Source organism: Sitophilus oryzae, unplaced genomic scaffold (assembly GCF_002938485.1).
Source record: "Sitophilus oryzae breed Bouriz unplaced genomic scaffold, Soryzae_2.0 scaffold_813_pilon_pilon, whole genome shotgun sequence".
Taxonomy (NCBI): Eukaryota; Metazoa; Arthropoda; class Insecta; order Coleoptera; family Curculionidae; genus Sitophilus; species Sitophilus oryzae.
In genome coordinates, this window is record NW_022147432.1 from 205,806 (window position 1) to 232,011 (window position 26,206).

Genomic DNA, 26,206 nt, shown 5'->3' on the forward strand with positions numbered 1-26,206 from the left:
TTATTACCGATTAACCCTATCCTTTGATATCATATTTCCATTCGGTTCTGCCTCCGTTCCTTTCCGAATAAATGCCAAACACAATACCTTTTTCATTTACCTTGTGGGAGACAAGTTTGACATGAACGTATAGATATACTGCAAGAAAAAAAAAACAAGAGAAAAGAAAAACGGAATTTTCACATCCGTCCCACTAATTCTTTTAGCAGTGGCGGTCATATAAATGAAGCCACGGAGGGCACGGGGGTCATGTCTCTTATACAGGATGTGTCTTAAATAAGTTAAGTATTTTAAGAGGTGTTATAGATATGGATAAAAAACTACATTGAGTCGAAATATGAACACCTGTAAATTTTCATTATTTTAAAGTTCATTATACCGAGATTTAGTGTGTTAGTATATGATACAAATTAGGGTTGATTGACGTATTCAATTGTTTTCGGTCACTTCCTGTTTCACAAGACTACTTTATTTTTCACGATTTAATTACGTCTCGTGATACTTTATTTGTTTATTTATTAACGAGTCGTAATTTTCCCTATAGCTTGAAAATTTTTAATTGCAAATTAGAAACACTTGCATTTTTGGTAAAAATAAACGGAATTGAGTTGGTGTTCGACAGTGGTCGCGCTATTAGAACTCTAAAATCAAAAGTCGATATCTCGAAATCTATTAGAAATAATTGATTGTAGTTTTTTTTTCAAAAACTTTCTTAACATTTCTGCTATATTTTCTTAGCAGACAATATGTGAAAATCTATATAAATAAAGAGTTACACGATTGCTGAAAATTGCTCTTCACTAAAAGTAAATGGATCGGATTGGATTCGGTAAATGGATTGTTTAAAATTTTTGAATGGAAAAAACAACCTTATCGAATTTTTCTTATAAACATATCGCAAAAGATCCGATCTTCAAAATAAAAAAAAATTTCGATATCTAAAGTGGTTCTTAAGCTATGGCGTGTTATGTGTTAAAATGTTGAGTTTTTAAATTATTGCGATTACTGACGTTTTCTTGTTATTAAAAAAAATGGACACCTTAACGATATACTTACAATTCCATTTCAGATGCTCAGAAACATATCTAATGATTTTATCTAGTTATTTTTTCGAAAAAAAAAGTATTTTAAAAATAAACGGTTTACCGTCGTGATTTTACTTTACTTGATAGGAAAGGCGTACCGGCAACGCCGCAACAGCACACCGTCGCGTTTCTCTCACTCCGACTTAATAAGATCCCTATGCGATTTACTTCCACACATGTAAATATCGAACCAAAAGAAACAGTTGCCAGCACGGTATACTAACGTACCAAATAAAAAAAGTTATAGGGGTGAGACGCACTCGGTATACAGGGTGATTCAGGCTTCCGAAAAAGCTCTATATTAGGTTTTTGGTTTTTGAATATCATTTCAGGTTTATTACATAATATAGGAGCAATAGTATCGCACATCATGAAAATATTTTTGACAACATACAGGGTGCTTACAGGTTTACATTTTCAAACGAAAGTTGTATATTTTTAAATGAAATACTATATATTTTTTAGCTCAGTGGATTTGCCACAAGATTTCAGTTCCAAAAATACCATAATGCCAAATTTGAAGATTTGTAATTTTTTTAATGGGAAATACGGTATAATACTGTCTTCTTCAAAATTCGGTCTACCATAATTTGCAATCTTGTTTTTTTATATACAGGACGAGTCAAAACTAAATGTCGTATTTTTCTCCACTATATTAAATGGTATGAACTTTATACCTAATACTATAATATGCAAAATTTTATCACTAGACAATAATCCGGATAAAAATAAAACTTCTACCGTATGATCGAAAAAAAAACGGCGTCAGCGATGGCTATGAAATGAAGATCGCTGTCATTTTTTATATGTAAATTTATATGGGAAATGTCATTGATCGTCATTTCCCAACCAACTGGACGCCGTTTATTTTCGATCATACGGTATTTTTTTACATGCAGTATTAAATATTTTACTGTTTACTGTTTTATATATATATATATATATATATATATATATATATATATATATATATATATATATATATATACTATATATATATATATAATTATATATATATATATATATATATATATATATAATTAAATTAAAATATAAAATCGAAATAAGATGGTCTGAAAATTATGATATAGACATTTATTTGGTATTACAACGAAAGGCTTCCTTCTTGAAGAGTTATGCAATTTATAATTACAATGAATGAGTTGTGTAAATGTTAACAGCTCTAACTAATTGACTAATTATATTTCTTCCGAGTGGTTGTACTTCCTAGGTGACTTTTGTGTGAGTATGCTTTTATTTTAAAGAACACAAGTTTAATTAAATTAAAATAAAAAATAATTCTTCTACATACATAAATTAAAATAAATATTAAATTTCTAAAAATTAAACTAAAGTAAATATTAATTTTCTACAATATATAAATTTGAAATATAAATTACAATTCAACATATACTAATTAAAAAATAAACATAATTCTTAACTTGTTCCTAACTAACATAACTAAAAAAAAAAATATCCTACAAAATTGAATATCAGCATATACAAATTGAAATAATTAATTCCCAACTTACATTACTAATACAAAAAAATATATAAAAAAATATATTACTCAAAATAAATTTAACTAATGCTTAAGTAAATTCCTTTGAATTGTGCATTGAGGTATGATTTGATTATTGCCTTGTTTTTTCTTTCAATTTATCTAATTATAGCTGATTATACGGCTCCCCTCACCTTATGATTTTAGTCTAGTTGTTTTTAATTTTTCAAATTTAGCATACCATATTGTTATCTGTGATTGAACAATTTTTGTGATAGATATAATTTTTTGACTTTGTAGAAATTTTTGACTTTTTAACTTGTTGTGATTGTATTTTATAAATTTGACCTCTGTAATTGTTTTAGCTTTGGGCCTGATGATGGGAATAGTTTAAATTCCCCGAAACATGTCGCCCCCCTTGCTTTTTTAAGCATTAAAATTTAAATTAAACAACTTAAAGATTGTGAGTTATTGTCCTATTACCCGCCTTCAAAGGTTTTGCTTTGAAAAAATAGCATGTTCTATTCGGAGTAAAAATGCCTTTTTGTGCATCGTCTGTATGTTGAACGTACAGCCTCGCCACAAAAAGTGTCATTTTTACTGCTAATAAAACAATATCCTATTTTTTGAAAATATAATGGCCCTGCCACACACTCGTCTCGTGGCATAGGAAGTAGCGAGGGAAGGAGGCAGAAACGTAATGTAGCAACATTACATATCATGCTCCTCGTTCTGCAAACCATTCCCTGTTTTGTCGGTTTTTTGGGGGCGAGTCAAAGGAGCGGCAATAGAGCGGCGTGCAGAGCGTTGCGAGTAATTACGCGAGCGGAGCAGAATGTGGGCGGAGAGGACAACATTGCAGTAGCACGAGGAGCAGGGCGATGAGCAGCGTGAGGAGCATAGTGTGGCAAAGGCATTAGACATGATCTGACATATCATGACACGTCAATGGAGGGGGCTGTTTTCATCGCAAAATGTGGACATGTGCGCCACTGTTAACGTTTAGGGGTGTAGCTAGCGACGGATTTTCCTTCGATATAATTATTCTTGGAAAAAAGAATAATTAATATTTCATTGGCAGCAGACTGGTTTTAAAAGCGCGCGCGAGATGAAAGCTTTCCGGTCCGAAACGAGGAACGTGGCCCGCGGCTAAGATTAGCGTGGTGCCACAAACGGACCGTGAAACCGTCCATGGACGTAGAGATAAGCTTGTCGCTGCGGTTCGCTTTGCGAGGGGGATGAACTTGTTCAACACGTCATTTATTTTTCCTTATTAACCGATTGTTAGGTGTGTAGTTAATTTTTGATCTATAAATATATAGTTTGTCCAACGACAAGATCTTTGACACTGACAGATGTGTCTGTCATTTTATTTTCAAAGCAGTTTATTTTATTTTACAAAGAAATAAGTTGGTTCAATTGGAACGCATAGCAGAAAATTAGTCTGTATTCCGTTGCAAAACCAGGCGAACCAAACCGGTAAACTATGGTAAAGAGCGGTTTCTGAAAAACATCGGTTTGATACGGAACGGTTTGGTAAAATACTGGAAACGTCAAATGTTGACGTTTTCTACATTTCAATACCTCTATTATAAAATTTATCTTTTATGCATTTTTAATGTACCTATTCTCTGCTTTTACGTTTGCTTCTTCTTTTCAGTGGAGTTACACACTATTTACACACTAATTACACATTATTTAACTTTTATTATTACACGATTTATAATAGTTGTCTTAATAACATATGTAAAAATAAGTAAAGTTCATTTATTTTTTGTGGAGCTTCGATAAAGTCTATCTTTATCAAATACCTTCGGAGCTTCGATAAAGTCTATCTTTATCAAAGATCCACTTTTTGATTTGCTATCTTCTGATAAAAGTTTCGTATAAATATCGTCTGATAAAAGCGTCTGATACTTTTGATAGTACTTCAGAGTAATATTCTACAATGTTTATACAAAAATCAACCATACAAATTTAAGTTAATTTAAGTAACTCTTATTTTTAGTTTTCTTTCTCACCCTGTATCTGCCAAGATGTCACAGGGCGAACTCCCCAAACACGTCGGTATTCAAAGCACATGAGAGCACTACTGAGAGCCTAAGGTTTCATCCTTGTGAAAATAAGTTATGTCAGATCGATTTGGGATCTTGACTAATAGTTGTCAGTAAGAAATTTCACTTTAAATATGGGCACGTAGTGCACACACAATTTATTATTTTTTCAATATTTCAAATTACACTTTTTAAAACATTTCCTCGAAACTCTTCAATTTAAAAATGAAAAAAGAAATAAAGCAGAAGAGGACTTTGCCAGAATGGTCCTGGCAGCCTAGGCAACGCAACTCTCTCCTGAAAAGGAGAGTTTGAGAAGAAAGAAGAAGAAAATAAGAAATGTTGATATCTTATATATTCTGGTTTTGGTAGTGTAGCGTTTTTTTAAAACAACTACCACTGCGAACGGCAGCTTTTCATCGGAGAGCAGTCGTGGATAAGGTATTTCACTAGAGAGAAAATTAATCAATAATAATAAACAAAAGATATCTAGATATTGGGCGCCAGGCATGTACAGAGAAAGAAAACACAGTTGTATAATACTTAAAACTAATGACTATCCGCATTACCGCCGGCCCTTTAGAGTATATTTCCATGTAGGTTGGCCGGTCGGGGTTATAACGGTGAAAATATTGTAATTGTTTCCCAACAATGAAGGGAAAAATATGAAATTCGCCATATATTATGAACGGTTTCAAAGCTTCATTATTCTTTATTGTCGTATTTATATTAAAAACCGGACAAATGCCAGTCGGACTTGCTCACCGAGGGTTCTGTACAGGGTGAGTTCGTTATCTCATTTTTTGCGAGGTTTACAAGAAAATGTTCAAAAGAAAAATTAAGAATCAACTGCTCCCGGAATGAATTGATATAATTTTTAATTTTTTTTTAATCCTCTTGTGCTATTTTAAGTAGAAAGTTCTAAGTTTATTAAAGATTGTTGCTTTTTTGTGTCGTAATAATACTTTTTGTACGGTCTTTTTTTTTAGTTTTGTATGATATTGATTTGTGCAAAATTAAAATAACTTATAATTCTTATCGTTTGCATTAATGCCCATGATGTTTGTTTAGGGCTTTGTTCAAGTCTAAATACTGGTGCCTGACTCTATGCCTATATCACCGCCGCAGCCGCGCCGCGCCGCGCCTTGAAAACGAACGATCGCATTGTGATCCGATTCAACTCTCATGATTCTTTTTTATGGCTCATCGTTCAAATCTTACGGATCTGTGCTGGCCATGATTCAATAAACAAACCGTATTGTAAGCAATGAACCAATTCTCACGACTCTTTGAACGCACGATCGCATTGTGATCCGATTCAATTCTCACGATTCTTTTTTACGGCTCATCGTTAAAATCTTATGGCTTCGCGTTAGCCGCGATTCAATGGAACAAACCGTATTTTAAGCAATGAGTCAATTCTCACGACTCTTTGAACGCACGATCGCATTGTGATCCGATTCAATTCTCACGATTCATTTTTACGGCTCATCGTTAAAATCTTATGGCTTCGCGTTAGCCGCGATTCAATGGAACAAACCGTATTTTAAGCAATGAATCAATTCTCACGACTCTTTGAACGCACGATCGCATTGTGATCCGATTCAATTCTCACGATTCTTTTTTACGGCTCATCGTTAAGATCTTAAGGCTCCGCGTTAGCCGCGATTCAATGGAACAAACCGTATTTTAAGCAATGAATCAATTCTCACGACTCTTTGAACGCACGATCGCATTGTGATCCGATTCAATTCTCACGATTCTTTTTTACCGCTCATCGTTAAGATCTTAAGGCTCCGCGTTGGCCGCGATTCAATTGAACAAACCGTATTTTAAGCAACGAACCAATTCTCACGACTCTTTGAACGCACGATCGCATTGTGATTCGATTCAATTCTCACGATTCTTTTTGACGGCTCATCGTTAAAATCTTATGGCTCCGCGTTGGCCGCGATTCAATTGAACAAACCGTATTTTAAGCAATGAATCAATTCTCACGACTCTTTGAACGCACGATCGCATTGTGATCCGATTCAATTCTCACGATTCATTTTTACGGCTCATCGTTAAAATCTTATGACTCCGCGTTGGCCGCGATTCAATTGAACAAACCGTATTTTAAGCAATGAACCAATTCTCACGACTCTTTGAACGCACTATCGCATTGTGATCCGATTCAATTCTTACGATTCTTTTTTACGGCTCATCGTTAAAATCTTATGGCTCCACGTTGGCCGCGATTCAATTGAACAAACCGTATTTTAAGCAATGAATCAATTCTCACGACTCTTTGAACGAACGATCGCATTGTGATCCGATTCAATTCTCACGATTCTTTTTTACGGCTCATCATTCAAATCTTATGAATCCGTGCCGGCCACGATTCAATTGAACGAATCTTGTTCTAAGCAGTGAATCAAATCACACGATTCATTTTTAATACTCGTTCAAATGAACGACTCGTTCAATCTTTGCCCACCTCTAGTCTCTTGGCGCGAATAGCCATAGATTAGGGTAATACTAGATTACCTAGTTGTTGACGACTACTGATATATGAATTTTCTTCAATATGAAGTAATTGTTTTTTCTTGTAGCAATCTAAACAGAAATTCTGGTTTATAATTCATTTCTTAAACCAATTACTATTGCCGTGAAACCATCCCATTACACACTGAACATGTTTTCTAAATAATCTACATCTATTCCTACAGTACTTAGCAATATACTTATATAATATACAGTACTAAACCAAAAAAATTTTTTTTTGGCTTGTTTGTGTATATCAGACACATTGACTAATTTATTTTCAGGATCAAATCTGTAACTACTGTCTCTACCATCTATACTTCTTACAACAAATTAAACTAAAATTGGAGTTTTGTTCTTAACTTGCTAAAAAACATTTAATTTTGTTAATTATTACTTTTTGTCATGGCAACTATGATGTTGTAGAGTAATTGCATTAAAAATATTGGAATAACTTGCGGCACTATTAAAAATAGGTATATGAAATACTTGATAACAGTTGTAGATAGTTGAAGGGTTTTGTAAAATCTAAAATCTTTGCAAAAATGTCAATAATATAAAACTATATGACAGTACTCGCCAAATTTTATAATTCGGGGTCAACGGAAAATACCCTATAAATTTTAATTCCCTTGAGAGTGTCGAAATTACGTTTTTTTTGCGGCATAAACGGCCGTATCCGAGGTGTGTGTCTACTAATGGCTGCCAGCGACTGCCAAGAAAATGTATAGGTATGTAGACACCCCTCGATATAATCATAAATAGAAATTTTACAACCTGTATTTTTTATCAAATGTGTGTTAGATTACTTTTCGGAATTGCTTACTAACTATATTTTCCTTTCCCAACACGGATAAATTTACAAAAGTAGTTACAACAACATTTATGACGTTTTTACTTGGTAAACCATGACAAAAACATTCGCGTAGTAAACAATTACGTAACTCCAGGTGTTGTCGGTCATTTACACACGAGAAATACGTCACAGACAGACAAACTGTTTCATCTACTATAGCAATATTCTTCAGAATACCTGCGTAATTCCCATTACAATTTCTTAGTCATAATATTTACCTGATTTCACTTAATAGTCCAGTCGAAGTAGCAAGAACTGCAATAAAATGAAAAAAGGAATCGACAATACCTATTCAGCGGCGGCTGATTCTTGACCAATGTTGTCAACTTTTTCAAATAGAAATTTCCAAAAGACGGTCAAAATTTCCCGTTTTTTCTAAAAATTTCCTCGAGTTCTCAACCCAATGACTTAGTATATGACATAAATTAGGATTGACTGACGTATTCATTTGTTTTCAGTCACTTCCTGTTTTAAATCGTTAACATATCCTGTATATTTTCGATCATTTCTCATAGGATGCGGAATAGGATTTCTCAAGGAGTTTCTGGAAAAACAAAATTTGATTTATTTCATATGGGCATATTTTTGAGTAGATAGCTACAGATATAATAAAAATGAACTTACTTTTTTTTCTTACATTTGATGATACATACATTTTATACATTATACAGGGTGCTTCAAAAAACATGTGCCATCTCTCGTGGAGAGATTCCTTACGTAAAAATAAGATTTATTTTTCATATCAACATAGGTCCGATTCTGGTCTGTTTCGTAGCTACAGGGTGTTAAAGTTTTAATATTTTTTTCGAATTATTATAATTTTCTTACAAGTAATTTTAGCGTTTCGAATGAAATTTTGAGGGTAAAAGTTATTATAAATGCGACATTTTTAAAGTTAAAAAAGTGTCGACCTATTCACCAGGGACGTACATATGGGTTGTCACTGGAATACTTTTCTAAAAAAACATGTACGCCACTGACCTTTTTCTCTTGTTAATGGAATAGTGTAAGCAGTTTAAATGCCGATTAAAAGTTGTTTCTTCATATTTTATCGATTTCGGCCTCCTTGGTGAGATAAATGCAATTTTATTAATTTGCCTTGACCCAAGTCTAATAGCAACCTTTAAAAAAATAATATCATTAACTTGCGAAAGTTCTAAATAAGTACTCATTGATTCCTAATCAAAAAATATGAAAAAAGTGCCTATAAACATGGGTATTGAAATGCATAATTTTAAAGTTACAGGATGTTACAATTTTTTAAAATTTGTTTTTTTTGTAATTATCTTAAATACCATTATCTTTTTTAAATTGCTGTAGTTTGGACTAATAGTAAAAGCAACTAATAGTAATAATATTTAATAATGAATTAGGTAAAATATATAATTTATTAATTTTATTTTTATTTTATTAATTGTGATTAATAAAATTGCGTTTTTCTCATCAAGGAGGAGAATTTTTCTCATTTTTCTCATCATTCGACACAATATCAAGAGATTGGCATTAAACAGCCTACACAATTTTGATATCAAAAGAAAGAAAGTCAGTGGCGCACATGATTTTTCTTGAAAAATATTTCAGTGTTAACCCATATGCATGCCCCTGATGAATTTATCGGCACTTTTTTAGCATTAAAATATGTCGCATTTATAATAACTTTTACCATCAAAATTTCATTCGAAACGCTAAAAGTACTTAGATGAAAATTAAAATAAATCGAAAAAATATTAAAACTTTAACACCCTGTAGCTATGAAACAAAGCAGAATCGGACCTATATATGTTGATATGAAAAATAAATATTATTTTTACGTGAGGAATTTCCCTACGAGGGATGTCACATGTTTTTTGAAATACCCTGTATACAATAGATCATTTCATAATATATAATATTATCTATTTGTTAACAGTCTCTGGTTGAAAAATCGACCCCCCCCCCCACTCCCTCATTTATTAACTTTTTGAAGAATGTTATTAAGAATACATTTTTTTTTTCTTCTTTTTAATTTCTAAACCAGGTTTCTTTGAGAACAATGAACGCGTTCTTTAAATTACATGATATCTGCAATACAGAGTCCCGTTTTCTTTGGAGCCTTCACGTCATTTGAAAGGTGCCACCCTGTACAATACGATCGAAAATAAACGACACGTCTGGGATAGATTGGAAATTAAGTTCGCTGCGATTTTTTGTAAAATTGTATAATTATAAGGTAAATGTCACCAATCTTTAATTCCAGGCCAACTTGCCACATCTGTAAGCAACGTCATTTTCGTCATTAGTATTATTATTCTGTAATATTACCGGACTACAACGTTGTAATTCGTAAAATTCGCATCAACTGGGAAATACCTCCATTAACAACAAAACTAAGGCAGTCTTCAGTGACAGTTTTAGTTTGTTTCGACTACTCGGTGACTAGTGATTTGCAACACAGGCGTCTTGAATTCGGCGGCCCCAAAGCGCATCCCAGTTATTAAATAGGAAGCAGTGCTAAGTGCTGGTTTGTTCTACAATTCATTACCGACAGATCGTTGCGATTGATAATGGGTTTCAATAATCGATTCTGTGTCCTTGCGGCGCTCACTTTATGTTTCTTTAATGAAGGTAAGTCGTGTTGTAATTACAGCTTTTATATTTAATATCTGTTTATTAAATACTGAGATAGTTATGTACTTTATTTAAGAATCATAGAGAACCGGTAAATATTTCATGTGCTAATAGGTAAAACATAAATTTTAGTTGTTTTGTTGCGCTTTTTGTTCTTAACAATTTTCATACAAAACTTTCTTTATTTCTTTTTGCCCTTAATTTATACAGGGTGGCCTGCAAGCTTCCGAAAAACTCTAAAATTAGGTTTTTGGTTTGTGATTTTTATTTCAATTTTTAAGCAATGTGAAGGTACTGGTAACCAGGGTTGCCACCCGTCATTTTGATCCAAATGTCCCGCGTCCCCACGCAAATGTCCGGATTTTTATTTGTTTAATAGCCAATTTAAAATTCCACGAATTAATTAAAATCTTAGAAATTTTAGAATTAAAAGAAGTAGATATTGATACTCTGTTTAATGAATATTCGATAATAAAAACTTGCGTAAAGGAAATCTATACTAATATATAAAATCCTTAAGTGACTGACATACTGATTAATCACGATCCTGCTCAAACCACTCAACGTAAGAAGCTCAATTTTGGCATACAGGTTGATTCTAGGGTGTAGAGGTTCGATAAGAAGGGATTTTTCGAAATTCCAGTTCCAAGAGGGTGAAACCACCCCTCAAATATTACAATATTGTCACAATTTATGCAACTACTATTACTCTAACGGTATTTCGCGGTATTTTCAAACTTCAGACTTCAGACTATCTTCAGACTTGTCTAACTGTCAAAGCGCGGGCCTTATATACCCCCTGGCGATTGTTTCTAGACTTTTCTAAAGAATTCTATAATTTTCTTTTACTTTCTGGCGAATGCGCCAGGTTCCTCAATGCACGTTGCGATTATTTAGCAGTATGCAGTTATGCAACCAGTAATACACCTTGACAATATTTTTTATTTAAAAAACGGTTAAGTTTTCGAAAAAACGCTTAAACACGTATATTTTATTTTGTCTTTTTACATATTTTAAGATTTTTTAAAAATGTATACAGGGTGTTTCGAAAAATCTGGTCATTGATTAATCACGATCCTGCTTAAAGCGCTTGACGTAAAAAACTGATTTTTGGAAAACAGATTGACTTTAGGCTGTAGAGGTTCGATAAGAAGGGATTTTTAGGAAACTATCCTTCAAATATTAAAATATTTTTTATTTAAAAACCGGTGAGTTTTTCGGAAAAAGTCTTAAACACGTATATTTTATTTTGTTGTTTTACATATTTTAAGATTTTTATAAATTTATACAGGGTGTTTCATAAAATATGACCATTGAGTAATCACGATTCCGCTTAAACTGCTTGACGTTTAAAGCTGTGGGGTGTAGAGGTGATTGACTGTGGGGTGTAGAGGTTCGATAAGGAGGAGTTTCTCGAATCTCAAATTCCAAGAGGGTAAAAACGCCCCTCAAATATTACAATATTTCTTATTTAAAAAACGGTTAGTCTTTCGGGAAAACGCTTGGACAAGTATAATTAATTTGTTTTTTTTATATATTTTGAAATTTTTTAAAAAACTATACAGGGTGTACATACAAACCAAAAAGTTGCGTAATTTCTTAACCACGATTCTGCTTAAACTGCTTAACGTAAAAAGCTTATTTTTGGCAAACGGATTTTCGAAAGTCAAATTCCAACTAGATGAAACTACCCCTCAAATATTACCAAGTTATATAATAATATCGCCATATTGTTTTTTCTCATGCTGACATAAATGTGAGAAAATTTTATCCAGTTTGTATGTTAATGGAAATTCTTGCTTTGCTTTATCATCACCATTACAAATGATTAATTTGACGCGAACGAAGTCGCTGGTACACACTAGTTCGCCATAAAGGATATAAAAATTATAGATAAAAAAATACGTATTTTTAAAACTAGAGTAAATTATATGTCTTCATGTTTAAGGTTGTTATTTATATATTTTCACGTATGATGTTGAAGTAGACAGACGCTAGAAATAGCTATTTAGAATTTTTCATTAGAACGGAACTTCAATTTAATTTTAATATATCGCATATAAGAATTTTTGGATTTTATTAAAAATTACAAGGCTCTTATTTTTACAGGAACAAAACAAATAAAAAATATTTATTACAGTTGGGGGTGGAGCCTTTGGTGTTACCACAGCAAAATAAAACACTAATTCACCGCAATATACCAAAACACTTTGCTTTTAACACTAGATGCTCGTTTCGCCAATCATAAATTTGAAGTTAACCATCAGTTTTCATCATCTGCTGATGATGCTAAGCTGGTTTACGAAACGCGCGTCCAGTGTTAAAAGTAAAGGGTTTAATGGAAATTAGCGCACTTGTAAGGGTTAATGCCTTTTTATGCTTGTGTATACTAAGTATGTTATATTTTAAAGTATTTTGGTGTATTAGTGTTTGGTGAATTAGTGTTTTATTTTGCCAAAAAACGTTGATTTAAAAATAGTTAAATAAACTAATAAAGCCAATTATACAGATTTTACAGCTGAAACTTTTGATTCTGTTTAGGTTTTGCTCTAGTTGTTTTAGATTTAATTGATTGTTTCCTAATCTTGTTTTAACTTTAAATTTTTTAGTTTTACATAATTATTTATAAATTTCGAATAGTTTTATTAGTTAACGCAAAAAGGCGTAAAATATTGTTTCAAAATTCGATGGGCACATAAAATTTTACATTTAAGAAAAAAGGTTGGACTAGTGCTGTCCCGATTTTTTAAATACAAAAGGTGGCAACTCTGATAGTAACGCACGTTTTGAAAATACTTTTGTCAATATACAGGATTGAAACAAATTTTTAAACTAAACTTTTATATTTTTATATGGAATACTGTATATTTTTTTAGCTCAGTTGATTGCCATTAAATTTCTATTCCAAAAAACTTGATCCAAAAAGTTGTACAGGGTGAGACAAACTGCTTATTGGAGATTGGTCACCTTTAAAAGCATGTTACTCTCTTATTTTAAATGGAACACCCAGTATATTATTCCGATATTCAATGGAGAATTCATGTCTCTTCAAAATACTATTAAGGTTGCCTACCCCTCAAACAAAGATTTTCCTAGGTATTTTCATTTACATGATTTAATCTGAGTAGATCTTTATTATTTGATAAAATCTAGATGGCTGTAACATGTTTGACGTTACTTCAACATAGTTGTCTAATTAGTCCAACTTTAACAACTAGTTATCATTTTGTGTCAGTTAAAACAAAAAAGTTTCTCAGAAATTTGCCGAAAATGCAAACTTATCCTACATCAGAGAGAATTGACAAGATTCTATTAGTTGGTGAATGCAGTGACTAATGTTCCATATTAATTTTGTCTCACCCTGTATAACTTTTTGTGTCAAATTTGAATTTGGTTTAACACACTATGGTTACTGTAATTAAATATCAGGCTATACAAGGTCAACTAAAATTTAGGTAGCTGTTATCGAAATTTAAAATTTTCTCTTCATTTTCACAAAATGTGAAATATGTCAAAATCCTTAGATTTTAGGTATATATGCTTTTTTAATAAAACTCACCTTTATTTTTTTCCTAGAATCCGAAAATCAATTAATATATAGGGTGTTCCATCAGAAAAAAACACAACTTTGATGTGTAACGTTTTCTGGCGATATCCTGTATAATTCTATATATTTTTATAAAATGCTTTCAGTTAACCTACATATGCTGCCAACATTTCATTTGGATATAAACTACCGTTCTCCTTGGAGCTTCCGCGGCGTATGAGAGGCGCCACCCTGTATACTGGGTGCTCCATTTAAAATAACAAAGGTGCTGCTACTTTTCAAATGATAGATGGAGGCATTTATATGTAAAAATGTAAATATTCAAAAAAATCCTATAACCGGTTCTCCATAAACGTCTAAGTTATCATCTCCGTGAGTCACCCTATATATTCTTTTACAGGCAGTGGTCAGACTGCGACTGTTTTTATTATCATGTGATAATATTCTGCGTTTTTTTGGTTTCCGTTATATTTTCATTACCCATTATTTCGCTTGAAATGTATAGTAGAATAAAAAATAAGACGCACATTTATTAAAAGTTATTTACTAGTAGCAGGAAAATATAGATTATTATCAGAACTAGACGTCAATTTACATTTTTCCTCTCGTGAATTGCTCGAGCGGCGAATCAAACGAGAAACCTTGATTTCCGGCAGATTTCAGTTAAATTGGAATTTATTTTTTAATGACACGAATTATTATGAATCGCAGAAATTACGAGACAGATCATATTAAATAGTAATTTATTTTGTTCAAACGTTATTAACATTTACTTCTTAGTACAGTGATAGAATTAAAAAAAACTGCCATAGCTAATCTGGACTGGGCCTACTTTGTTTATGCGGAATCCGAACCGCGGTCAATGGCTCAATGGCCTACCGACCAGGCAAGTGCCTAAATCAACTCTTACTCACGAGATATCCGATCTCATCCGGCCTCGAACCGGCCTGAATGAGCAGTGTCTGTCAATATATAGATTTTACACTTTTGCCTTTATTGGACAACAGCACGATACAGAGTTTCGAACCGGTCACCCGTCCACCCACTAGTATCGCCTTACGTCGCTTAACTTCGGTGTTCTAATGGGAACCGGTGTTTCGATGTAGCTGGGCCGTTGCCCCCTAAAATTAAAAAATAAAAAACTATCTTCTTGATATGTATGATATTACCCATTTCTTTGTTAAGTAATAGCTTATTTGATACAACAGGGCTTTAACAAAATCCAGTATCTGATACGGCTCCACAGAGGCCAGCTCTCCATCCTCGACATCAGCCGTACCAAAGTTTACGGCACAAATGGTCGTGACATCACTCAGTGATGAGGTGTTCCCCATTTTCCCCACAGAATCTGCATTCGCCGTTTTTTCGCAGCTTCAGCCTACTGAGGTGTTCGTTGAGGAGACAGTGTCCTGTTAGAAACCCCGTGACAATCCGAAGACTGTTTTTACTTAAATCAAGGAAAACCTTTGATTTTTCTCGGTCGTAAGTTCTGAGGAACTTTTTCGAGTGTCTTAGACCGTTGCGCGTTGGAGGACACCCACTCCAAGTTACGGATGGAGTTTTTCAGATTCTTCAATTCCGCTTTCAGTTGGTTCCCGTTTGGAAAACAGAACGGTTCTGGTCCAGTTAGTGGAGTGTTCGCTCCTTCTCTTTCTAGATGGCAGAAAGTTACCGATAGTTTTAGAACGTTCCAGAAACAGTCACCAGAGCATATACAGGGTGTCCCACTTGAATACAAGATGGATACAAGCCAATATCTTGGTTGTTTGTTGATCGATCTTTTCCATTTTTGGCAGGAGGCTGTATGGCTATAAGACGTACATTTTACCCAGGATAAGAAATGCGATACCTCATAGACGTACGTTTTAATGGGGTTTGATATTTTTCGAGTCAAGAGTAAACTACCCTTTGGACAGTATCTACTTCAAATTTGATAAATTATATTAAATCCTCCTTACCCAAGATACTTAAGTTCTAATTTTGATAAATATTGATACAGGGTGTGTTATTAAAATAAGACATTTTTATTTTTATTGTTATTTTTCTAAGTACTTACGACGCCACTGGATAAACAACTGGTTTATTATCAATAATCAATTATCAATTAATAATCGATTTAAGTTTTCAGAGAGCTTCCATAACAATTAAGATACGATACAAAAAAACTAAATATTTTCAATTTATTTTCAATTTAATTTAAAAACCCAGTTTTCAATGGAATCTGAAATATGATTTTTATTCGTTTTATTGAGGAATATTTTAAAAAATCCAAATAGTTATTTAAAACAATCACTATTAACTTAGGAAAATATGCTCTAAACAAAGATTTATAAAACTATAACGAACTAAAAGTCATCATCTTCGACCATCGTCGACCATCGTCGACCATCTTCGACCATCTTCGACAATTTTCGACCATCTTCGACCATCTTCTACCATCTTCGACCATCTTCGACCAAACTTAAACAGATTATTAATTGATAATTAGATATAATTGGTTATTGATAATAAACCAGTTGTTGTTTATCCACTGGCGTCGCGTCGTAAGTACTTAAAAAAATAATAATAAAAATAAAAATGTCTTATTTTAATGACACACCCTGTATCAATATTTATAAAAATTAGAACTTAAGTATCTTAGGTAAGGAGGATTCAATATAATTTATCAGATTTGAAATAAATACTGTCGTAAAGGTAGTTTACTCTTGAGACGAAAAATATCAAACCCCATTAAAACGTACGTCTATGAGGTATCGCATTTCTTACCCTGGGCAAAATGTACGTCTTATAGCCATACAGCCTCCTGCCAAAAATAAAAAAGATCGCTCAACAAACAATCAAGATATTGTCTTGTATCCATCTTAAGTGTGACACCCTGTATAAAGGCGCGTAATCGGCATTTCAGCAGTTTGAAGTTTGAAAATACCGCGTTTTAAATTGCGAATCGGACAATTTGGCGAAGGAATTTTATAAATAGTTAGTTTTGTGTTAAATTAGTATAAATTGTGTGTAAATTGTGAGAAAAATAAATTCGTTAAGTATTTTATCGTGAGTTTAAATTAGTGGACCCACGGAATCCGTAACAATATTAAAAGCTTTCACCTTTGCCTTGATTTCACTTCAATTCACTGTACGAAGTTAGCTAGTTAAATAATAATTCTAAAATTAGATAGAACTAAATTTTCTATTTGTTTTTATAGCGATTTTATCACAGAAACATATATTTTCTTTTGATATTATTTTCTTCTATATCTTTGTAAGAACAATAACAGGAAACCAATTAACTTTCAACTCTCAACAAGAAACTCAGATAATACTTTAAAAATCATTATCGTCTCTCTAATAACGTTAATTCTATAACGAAAAGAAAAAGCAATATAGATTTATTGCTTACAGGCCATGAAGGATTTTAGATAAAGCCTTTTATTTCTTTAAACTGCAGTAAAAGAAACGTTTCGGAGAAATCTAGATTATTGATATTTTTGTGGATATAGTTAAAACCCTCCAACTATGATGACAAAATATACAGACATTCTCTCTGCCATCTCGGTCGTATGTGCGATTTATCTAATTTTTTATCTTTATTGTCTTTATACAGGGTCCGGCAATAGTGCGTCCGGCATCCGTAGCGCCTACAATAATAAACTTGGTAATTTTGTTTAAGTCCATACCTAAAGTATGTACTGGGATTTATTTCAAGAAAATATTTTAACTTCTATAGGGTGCCTCAAAAAAGTATGAGTGGATTGGGATGATTTTTTTTAAATGAAACATCATGTATATTATTGCATTTTTCTCTTTCTTTCAGATAACTTTACATAATACTAAGGTATGAGTAAATATATTTCGAGAACTTCTGAGATATTAATAAATAAATAAAAATAGATATTTTTCAACCTTCCTTAACAAAAATTATTACAAATACAAGAACTGTCCTGAAATCAAAACTATATTAGTTGTTTACTTTAGAAGGTCTATACTTAACTTTGCTATAAATATCGTAATCTTAAATAATACAGGGTGTTCAAAATTCTACGTCAAACTTTCTAAACTATAAAAAAAATTGTTTTTTTTACATGGAGAACCCTGTATATTATTTTTTATTAGATGGAGAGTTAAAAAAGGAACATTTTTTGTATTGTATATAGTATCTGTTTTAGATATTTTTTATGCGGTACGGTTAACAACAAAGTTTACAAGAGAACATTATGAATCAAGAAAGATACTCGAAGAGGCGACAGGGGATAAGTTTAATAATGTCGACCGCCGCGCCGCGCCGCTTTGTGAGAAACGCTTGTAATTAATTTTTAAATAAAATAGATGCATTTTATGTACTCAAAACAATGGCCGATTTTTTGAACATTTTTAATTTGTTAAAATAACTTAAAGTGTGTTATTAGTTTTATAAGTTTTAATTTGTTTAATGTAAACTGTAAAGAACCATTTAATAAAATATGTTGTCTTTTTATAAGTTATAAATTAAAATAGAATAAGAATAAGTGAAATTAGTAAAAAAAACATAAAAATTGCGTATAACTCAGTAAATTTTCGAAAAAAAAACATATTAAGGCTGGAAAGCTTAAAAATAGGGGTTTTACGGCTTTTTATGAAGTCATGGCCAACTATGGTTTCCATTTTAAAAATTTTGTATCATATGTCAAAAATGGCAGGCTTTAGAAAACAACAGAGGACACAGTCTCATTAAAGATATGCTTTTCTACAATTTTTATCTGAAAACTTTTTGTCGAAAATAGATTATAATGGAATTCAATTAAAGCATTTTTAAAACAGCCAACATTTTTTTTTCCAAATATCTAGTAAAATTTTTCAAAAATATTTCAAAAATTCGAAAGGCGCATATGTTTGTTCTCACAAAACTGCAATTCTTTCCCCATTTAACCGACTCTCTAGCTCCAGTAGTTTCCAAGATATCCATATACCAGGTGCGTCTCAAAAGTGGCTCACCCCTATAACTTTTTATTTTTTCAGTTAAAAAAACGAGATTTGGATGTTACTATATGACATAAATTAGAATTGATTGACGTATTCAATTGTTATCGGTCATTTCCTGTTTTACCGGAAATGACTATAACTTTTGATTTTTAATGGCATTTTTTTACTCTATTCGATAGAAAATAATAGTCTGAATAGAATGATATATCATAACATGTCATATGTTATATGGTTAATATGTCATATGTTTATTTGAAAATATAACTTGCGGTTCGTAACGAAAATTTGACTGGGAATATCAAGTGTGTGGTATCAAATTATTCGTAAAAAATGCTTTTTCCAAATATGCTAATGAGCCACCCTCGTTCCATTTGAAAAAATTCAGATATGATTAAAAATACGATTTGGGCATCTTTTAACCAGCCAGGACAAGACACTAAAAACATTAGACGATCCAATCTATTTTTCCAAGGTTCCTTGATTAAGGATTAGTGTTTTTAACATAGCTATGGCACTCTAGATTGCAATTTAGAATACAATTTTTTATTAAGCGAGAATATCAAAAGTTGACACATGATATGTCATTCTATTCAGAATGTCAATTTCTATCGAACAAAGTAAAAAATTACCGAGGGTGTCATTTAAAAATTAAAAGTTGTAGTCATTTCCGGCGAAACAGGAAGTGACCAAAAACAATTGAATATGTCAATCATTCCTAATTTATGTCATATACTAACATACCAAATCTCGTTTTTTTAACTAAAAAAATAAAAAAGTTATAGGGGTAAGCCACTTTTGAGACGCACCCGGTAGAGAACATCGTAGAAAACACACCCTGTAGATGGAAACAAAACGCATTACAAATCTTATGGTAGTTATGGCATCCACGAAGTATAAATGATCTATGGACAAATCACATAAAATGGCATGCATCCGTGTCCAATCAATCCAATCGTGGCGATTTTATGGTCAATTATATTTTTAATTTTCAGGATCGGCTCTACAATGCTACGAGTGCACGGCGAGCGATGCGCTATCTTGCGGCAGCCCTTTCAACAGGAACAACGTCAGCGTCATAGACTGTAGCATGTCGATATTCACGGTCGAGCTCGGAAACGACTCGGAAAATAAAGTTTTTACTTGTTTGATGATCAAAGAAACCGGTAAGATTTATGGATTGTTTTCTTGTAATTTACAATGGTTTTATTACAGTTTAACTAGTTCATTATTTTCCTTATGAACAGTGTAGACAGTCACCTAAAGGTGCGTCCACATTGCTCGTGATCCTGCTCGCGCTCTTGCTTCTGATTGTGCTTGCGTTGCTTGCGCTTCCTGTTTGTCGTGTTTCTCAAGATCTTTCGGCTCGCAAGCAACGACGTCCACATTGTAATGTAGTGCTTGCGTTCGTGCTGTTCGGACATGGATGATACTGAAGTATTTTTTATAGCGGATGCTAGTGCGATCATTATTACAAAACGAAGGAAACAAAGAGAAAAAAAGGTGGTTTTGGATGTCTAATAATTTCAAAAGTAGTTCCCACTTTCAATGTGCTGAAAGTAAACATCTACGCGATTTACAAACAGAAAGTTTTTTAATAATTTTTATCGAATGTCCGCTACTGATTTCGATTTTAACATAGTTTGGACTCCGTATAGAAAGAAAAAATACAACTTATAGGAAGTGTATTCCGGTTAATGAAAGAGTTAAATAAAGATTGGCCATAGCATTAAATTCTTTGCAACTAGAGACTTACATGCCAGTTTGGGTTATTTATTCAAAGTTTTCAAGCAAAGCATTTCAAAAATAATACCAGGCGTATGCCAAAATATAAATAAAGTTCTCAAAGATCAGATTAAGTTAAGTAGGCAATATAAATATAGAGCTATAGTTTATTAAAGGTATATTTAATATTATTAATCCAAGAACAAAACACAATTATTTGTAATTCTGAACAAAAAAAAATAAAAATCATGGTAGTATCACTCACCGACAAGATTTATTTCTTTGGTGAGCAACTTAGTTTATTTATCAAATTAGAAAATCTATAACTAAGGAATAGCTTTATTTATTTTTATTTTCTTATTTTTCAGGAACTTTAGTTTTATTTTTTTTTACTTACATTGTACTTTTTTTGATAAATAAACTTTACTTTACTTTACTTTACTTTATCATCATACTGCAGTAAATACCGAATCCTATGAATGAAACCAAACTAAAAACTACACAAACAACGCAAACAGCTCGAGCGCTTCGAACCGCCGTAAAGTATGCTCGCATGGCTCCGAAGCTTTTCTTTGATGTACCGCGACAGAGCCGAACAGTCGAAACAGGTATTTTATGTGATCGCAAGCACGTGGAGTACCGCGAGAGTCGCGAGCCCCGCGAACCTCTCGCTGCTACTGTTTGTCATGTTTTTCGTGTTTCGCCTATTCGTTCGGCCTGCTCGCGAGCAATGTGGACGTACCTTAATACTTAATGAAAACCAAAAGACATCCAAAGTTTACGAAACAATACATATTTCGCACAAATGCACCGCCATATTAGCTACACTTTTATTCTCGCATTATATCTTCACTTTCAGATGCAATTTTAACTAAAAACTAAAGACGGAATCAAATATCATTTTTATATACAGGTTTTTTTTTAAAAAACATATGCCATCTCGTGGAGAGATTCCTCACGTAAAAATAAGGTTTAAGATAAATATACCAGTGTTCATCACTTTCTTTGTCACATCACAGGATTTTTATATATGAAAAAAAAATTAAATATTACACGTCATGTCATATTAATAAAATTCGAATTTTATGCAGACAAAGTTTCGGGAAAAAACTAGTACATAATAATTTTTACAACGAGTAAAAATTAGACTGTATTAGTTAATACCTCATAAAACGGTGTGTATATTTTTGGCTATTACATTATTATTTCTAAGTAGACAATATTATCAGCTATCGCAGATGTTTCTGTGGTTATTTATATTAAAAAAGATATAGGGATTTGAGAGTTTCCTGCTTACAGGAAATTTAACAAAGACCAACTATACGGATTCTCAGAAATACTTTTATATTCAAGATAAAATAAATGTTGGTTTTATTAAACTTTTAAATTAACACTTATACTCAGAAGAACAAATATAAAAACTAAAAGCAAATTTTAATTGATTTTTTTATAATATAAGATACAAGGTGGCCTAAATTAAAGAACATTGCCTTCCTCACGTAAAAATAATATTTTTTTTTATCAACATAGGTCCGATCAATGACTAAAGAATCCCAGGACAAATAACACCCGAGAGCAAATTGTGCCGTGGCACATATTTTTCTTAATCTAGCTGTTTGAAGCAATATTTATATTTTTTGATAATTGTTTTGACTACGCCTATGGTGTATCATACTAATTAATTACGAAAAAAAACGTATTCAAACGTTAACAAAAGGTACAAAACTAGTACCGACGTATAGCACATATCAAGTACATATAGATGTTAATTGAAATTAAAGAATAATCGAATTCAATAAGAAAACGCTAAAAAGTTGGAGTGGATTGTTTATTAACCTATGAAACGTAATTCCTGGCTCTTTCTTATCGCTGCTGCTTTTACACTTGAAAGCTGAACAACTAATCATCATTGTAATAAAATTGATACAAAGTTTACTACACACAAACTATTAAAAATCGTTAAAATTGTCGCTGGTGACCAAATGATGACTCACTGTTTGCCATCAAAAGAATGGCCTCTAAGGTCACAAATTCTGCTGCAGCCCGTATATGGGCGTTACATGTCCTTATATTCTTTAGTCATTGTGTCCGAAGCTGTTTTATTTTGTCGCTACTGGATATTAAAAGTTAATTTTTTTCGATTTATTATAATTTTCTTCCAAGAGTTTTTGGCGATTCGAATGATATTTTGGGGTAAAAGTTACTATAACTGCGACATATTAAAGCTAAAAAAGTTTCGACATATTCATCAGGGACGTGCATATGGAATATCACAGGAATATTTAAAAAAAACGGCGCACCACATACTTTTTTTCTTGCGAACACGTGTAGGGCATTTAATGTTGATTAAGAGTTGTGTCTTCATATTTTGTCGCTTTCGGACTTCTCGATGAGAACGCAATTTTATTAATTTGCCCTAATTTAAGTCGAATAGCAAACCTTTAAAATATCATTAACTGGCCAAAGTGTTAAATAAGAACTCATTGATTCCTCATCAAAAAATATGGAAAAAGTTCCTATAAACTTCAGTGCAGAAATTCATTTACAGGACGTTATAACTTTAAGAAAATATGTCTTTTGTAAATATCCTTTTTTTTAATTGATGTTTTTACCTTTTCCGAGATGTTAAGTCTGACAATAGAAACTGAAATACCCAGTATATACAGGGTTGCCCGTCGAAAACGTTCCACAAGGCATATAACGGCCAGGGTAATTTTTTTTTCAGAAAATTCAAAAACACGTCAATTTTGTTTGTGAGGGGGACAACTTTTGCCGCAAAAATTATTGCAAAATCTTCAACCCTCTAAGCGGGGGTGTCATTTCCCAATTTTTTTCAAATGGGAAGGTGGGTCAAGTGGTACCGCAATGAAAAGGGCTTTCTATTCTCTATATTTTCCCGCTTCGTTTTTGAAAATCGGTCGACTCATTGAGAAAATATGAAGGATTGAAATTTGAAAAGTTTATTTAAACATTTATCAGAGTAAATGATAAGGATAAATTCCTTCGACCAATTTGCTGTTTTTTCTTATTATTTCTAGATGTTTACGCATTTTTTCACTTGCCACGAGGTTGAACGATCAGGTGGGGTAGTTGCTAGATAGCTGTTCTGTGACTTGTGCGTTGAAGTTTTTCTCCATATCGTTAAACTTTTTAACAATTATGGTGTACTCACTTGCAGAAAAAGTAGAAAAAATCGAACTTTATTTTAAAAATAATGAATGTAGCAATCGGGTTCCGCAGATATTCAATGAATGCCATCCTGAAAAACACCTTTATGGCAAAATTGTTCGCGAGTTAGTAGCAAAATTTCGCGAAACTGGTTCCGTTATGAATAAAAAGAGGCAGAGGGAAAATCCTGTAGTAAATAAAGCTATGGAGGTATTCGTATTGGGCCAAGTTGCCATGGATAGTACGCTGAGTACAAGAAAATTAGTCAATGAGACCGGCGTGAATCGTACAAGTGTCCAAAGGATATTAAAAAAACACAAGTTCCACCAGTACAAAATCGATACTGGGGTGAGGACAACCCCAGGGTTTTTCACGAGGTGCACACACAAAACCCTCAGAAATTGAACGTGTGGGCTGGTATTTTTGGAAATTCTATTGCAAGTCAGTTTAACGATATTGAGAAGAATTTCAACGTACAAGTCACAGTACAGCTATCTATAGCACTACCGTACCTGATCGTTCAACCTTGTGGCAAGTGAAAAAATGCGTAAACATCTAGAAATAATAAGAAAAAACAACAAATTGGTCGAAGGAATTTATTCTGATAAAATGTTTAAATAAACTTTTCAAATTTCAATCCTTCATAATATTTTCTCAATGACTCGACCGATTTTCAAAAACGAAGCGGGGAAATATAGAGAATATAAAGCTATTTTCATTGCGGTGCCACTTGACCCGCCTTCCCATTTGAAAAAAGTTGGGGGATGACACCCCCGCTTAAAGGGTTGAAGATTTTGCAATCATTTTGGGGGGAAAAGTTGTCCCCCTCACAAACAAAATTGACGTGTTTTTGGATTTTTTGAAAAAAAAATACCCTGGCCGTTATGCCTTGCGGAACGTTTTCGATGGGCCACCCTGTATTAATATTATACATATTATAACCTATGGAAACATAGCTTTTACATTATTTAATAAATATGTTGCATTTTCAGATACTACGACCAATGGCGTTATTTACAACAGAAGATGCAGCGTAAAAAATTCCGATGACACATGCAAAAGGATAATTGAAGAAAATCAAAAGAAACCAAACATTAAAACTACATGTACCGAGTGCGAAAAAGATCTCTGCAATTCTACGTCAAACCAGTTTGAGAATTTTAGCATTATCGCTTTATTCATTAGCTTTGCTATTTTTAGAATATAGAATATATTTAAGCTAAAAGTTATAATTATAACCATTAGTAATGACTTTATTGATAATTTTTAATTTATTTTAATTAATTATTAATGTAATATGAGGAAAATAAAACATTAATTTACCACAATACACTTTACTCTTAACACTGGATGCAATTAAAACTAATATGTACAAATTGTGCGTTTATACAGGGTGTCCCAGAAATAAGTACAAGTTTTTTAAGGGGTGGTAGATCTCGATAAAAGAAACATATTTTCTTTTTATCGTTTTTCAAATAAGTCCAAAATAACGGAGTTATTTTACATTGAAAATTTCAAAAAAAAAAATTATTTTTTTCTAAAATTTTGAGAACCACTGGATCTTTTCTGGATTTTCTTTCTTGTAAATTTAATCTACTACTTATGTTGCCATATTATCAAGAAATAATTTTTTTAAAATAAAAATTTAAAAAATTACAAAAAGTTCCGAATTTTCAAAAAAAAATTTAAGCGAAAAGAACCTCATAGGCGTGTTTCTGGGGTTAAACTATACTACCAGTTAAAATACTTGCGCTGATTTCTGGGACACCCTGTATAGGCTCTTGGTTGGTATTGATCAAGTGTGTCAAAATCAGTCAAGCCAGTCAAATTCAATCAAGCATAACAATTAATTACCCATACCAGAGCAATAGGAAGAGACCTGAAAGGAACTTATCCATTGGCCAGTGGCGTATCGTTATTATCTGTCTATATGTATATATATCTTTATTTATCGATGTACTTAAACAGCCGTTAAACGGTAGCCTACTAAAATGCCGTTAGGCTACCTTGAAATACCCTGAGGCTATCGCTTCGTGAGCGAATGGTCCGTGGTTCAAATCTCACGCCGACCAAGACTTTTTTATATATTTTTTTGCTTATAGCGTGATCTTATTGCATTGGAGGGTGTTAATTCATTGGTTAGTTGGTTATTTGATGGGGTTGGTTGGTTTTTACTAATTTATATTT

General features: G+C 32.5%; 1 protein-coding gene across 1 annotated transcript; it reads left to right on the forward strand.

Moving 5' to 3' along the window:
* The first annotated feature begins 10,397 nt into the window (after positions 1-10,397).
* LOC115889324 lies at positions 10,398-25,476 on the forward strand. The gene is made up of 3 exons (XM_030909293.1): positions 10,398-10,626; positions 20,122-20,292; positions 25,012-25,476. Exons 1-3 carry the CDS (start codon positions 10,566-10,568, stop codon positions 25,224-25,226), a joined length of 447 nt encoding a protein of 148 aa, XP_030765153.1. The 5' UTR covers positions 10,398-10,565; the 3' UTR covers positions 25,227-25,476.
* The last annotated feature ends 730 nt before the right edge of the window (positions 25,477-26,206 follow it).

What these genes read in the sequence shown, in the direction of transcription:
- LOC115889324 (XM_030909293.1), top strand. Translation starts at nt 10,566, where the DNA reads ATGGGTTTCAATAATCGATTCTGTGTCCTTGCGGCGCTCACTTTATGT. An exon ending in TTTATGTTTCTTTAATGAAG is followed by an intron (nt 10,627 to 20,121) that starts GTAAGTCGTGTT and finishes TTTAATTTTCAG; the next exon opens with GATCGGCTCTACAATGCTAC. An exon ending in TTTGATGATCAAAGAAACCG is followed by an intron (nt 20,293 to 25,011) that starts GTAAGATTTATG and finishes TTGCATTTTCAG; the next exon opens with ATACTACGACCAATGGCGTT.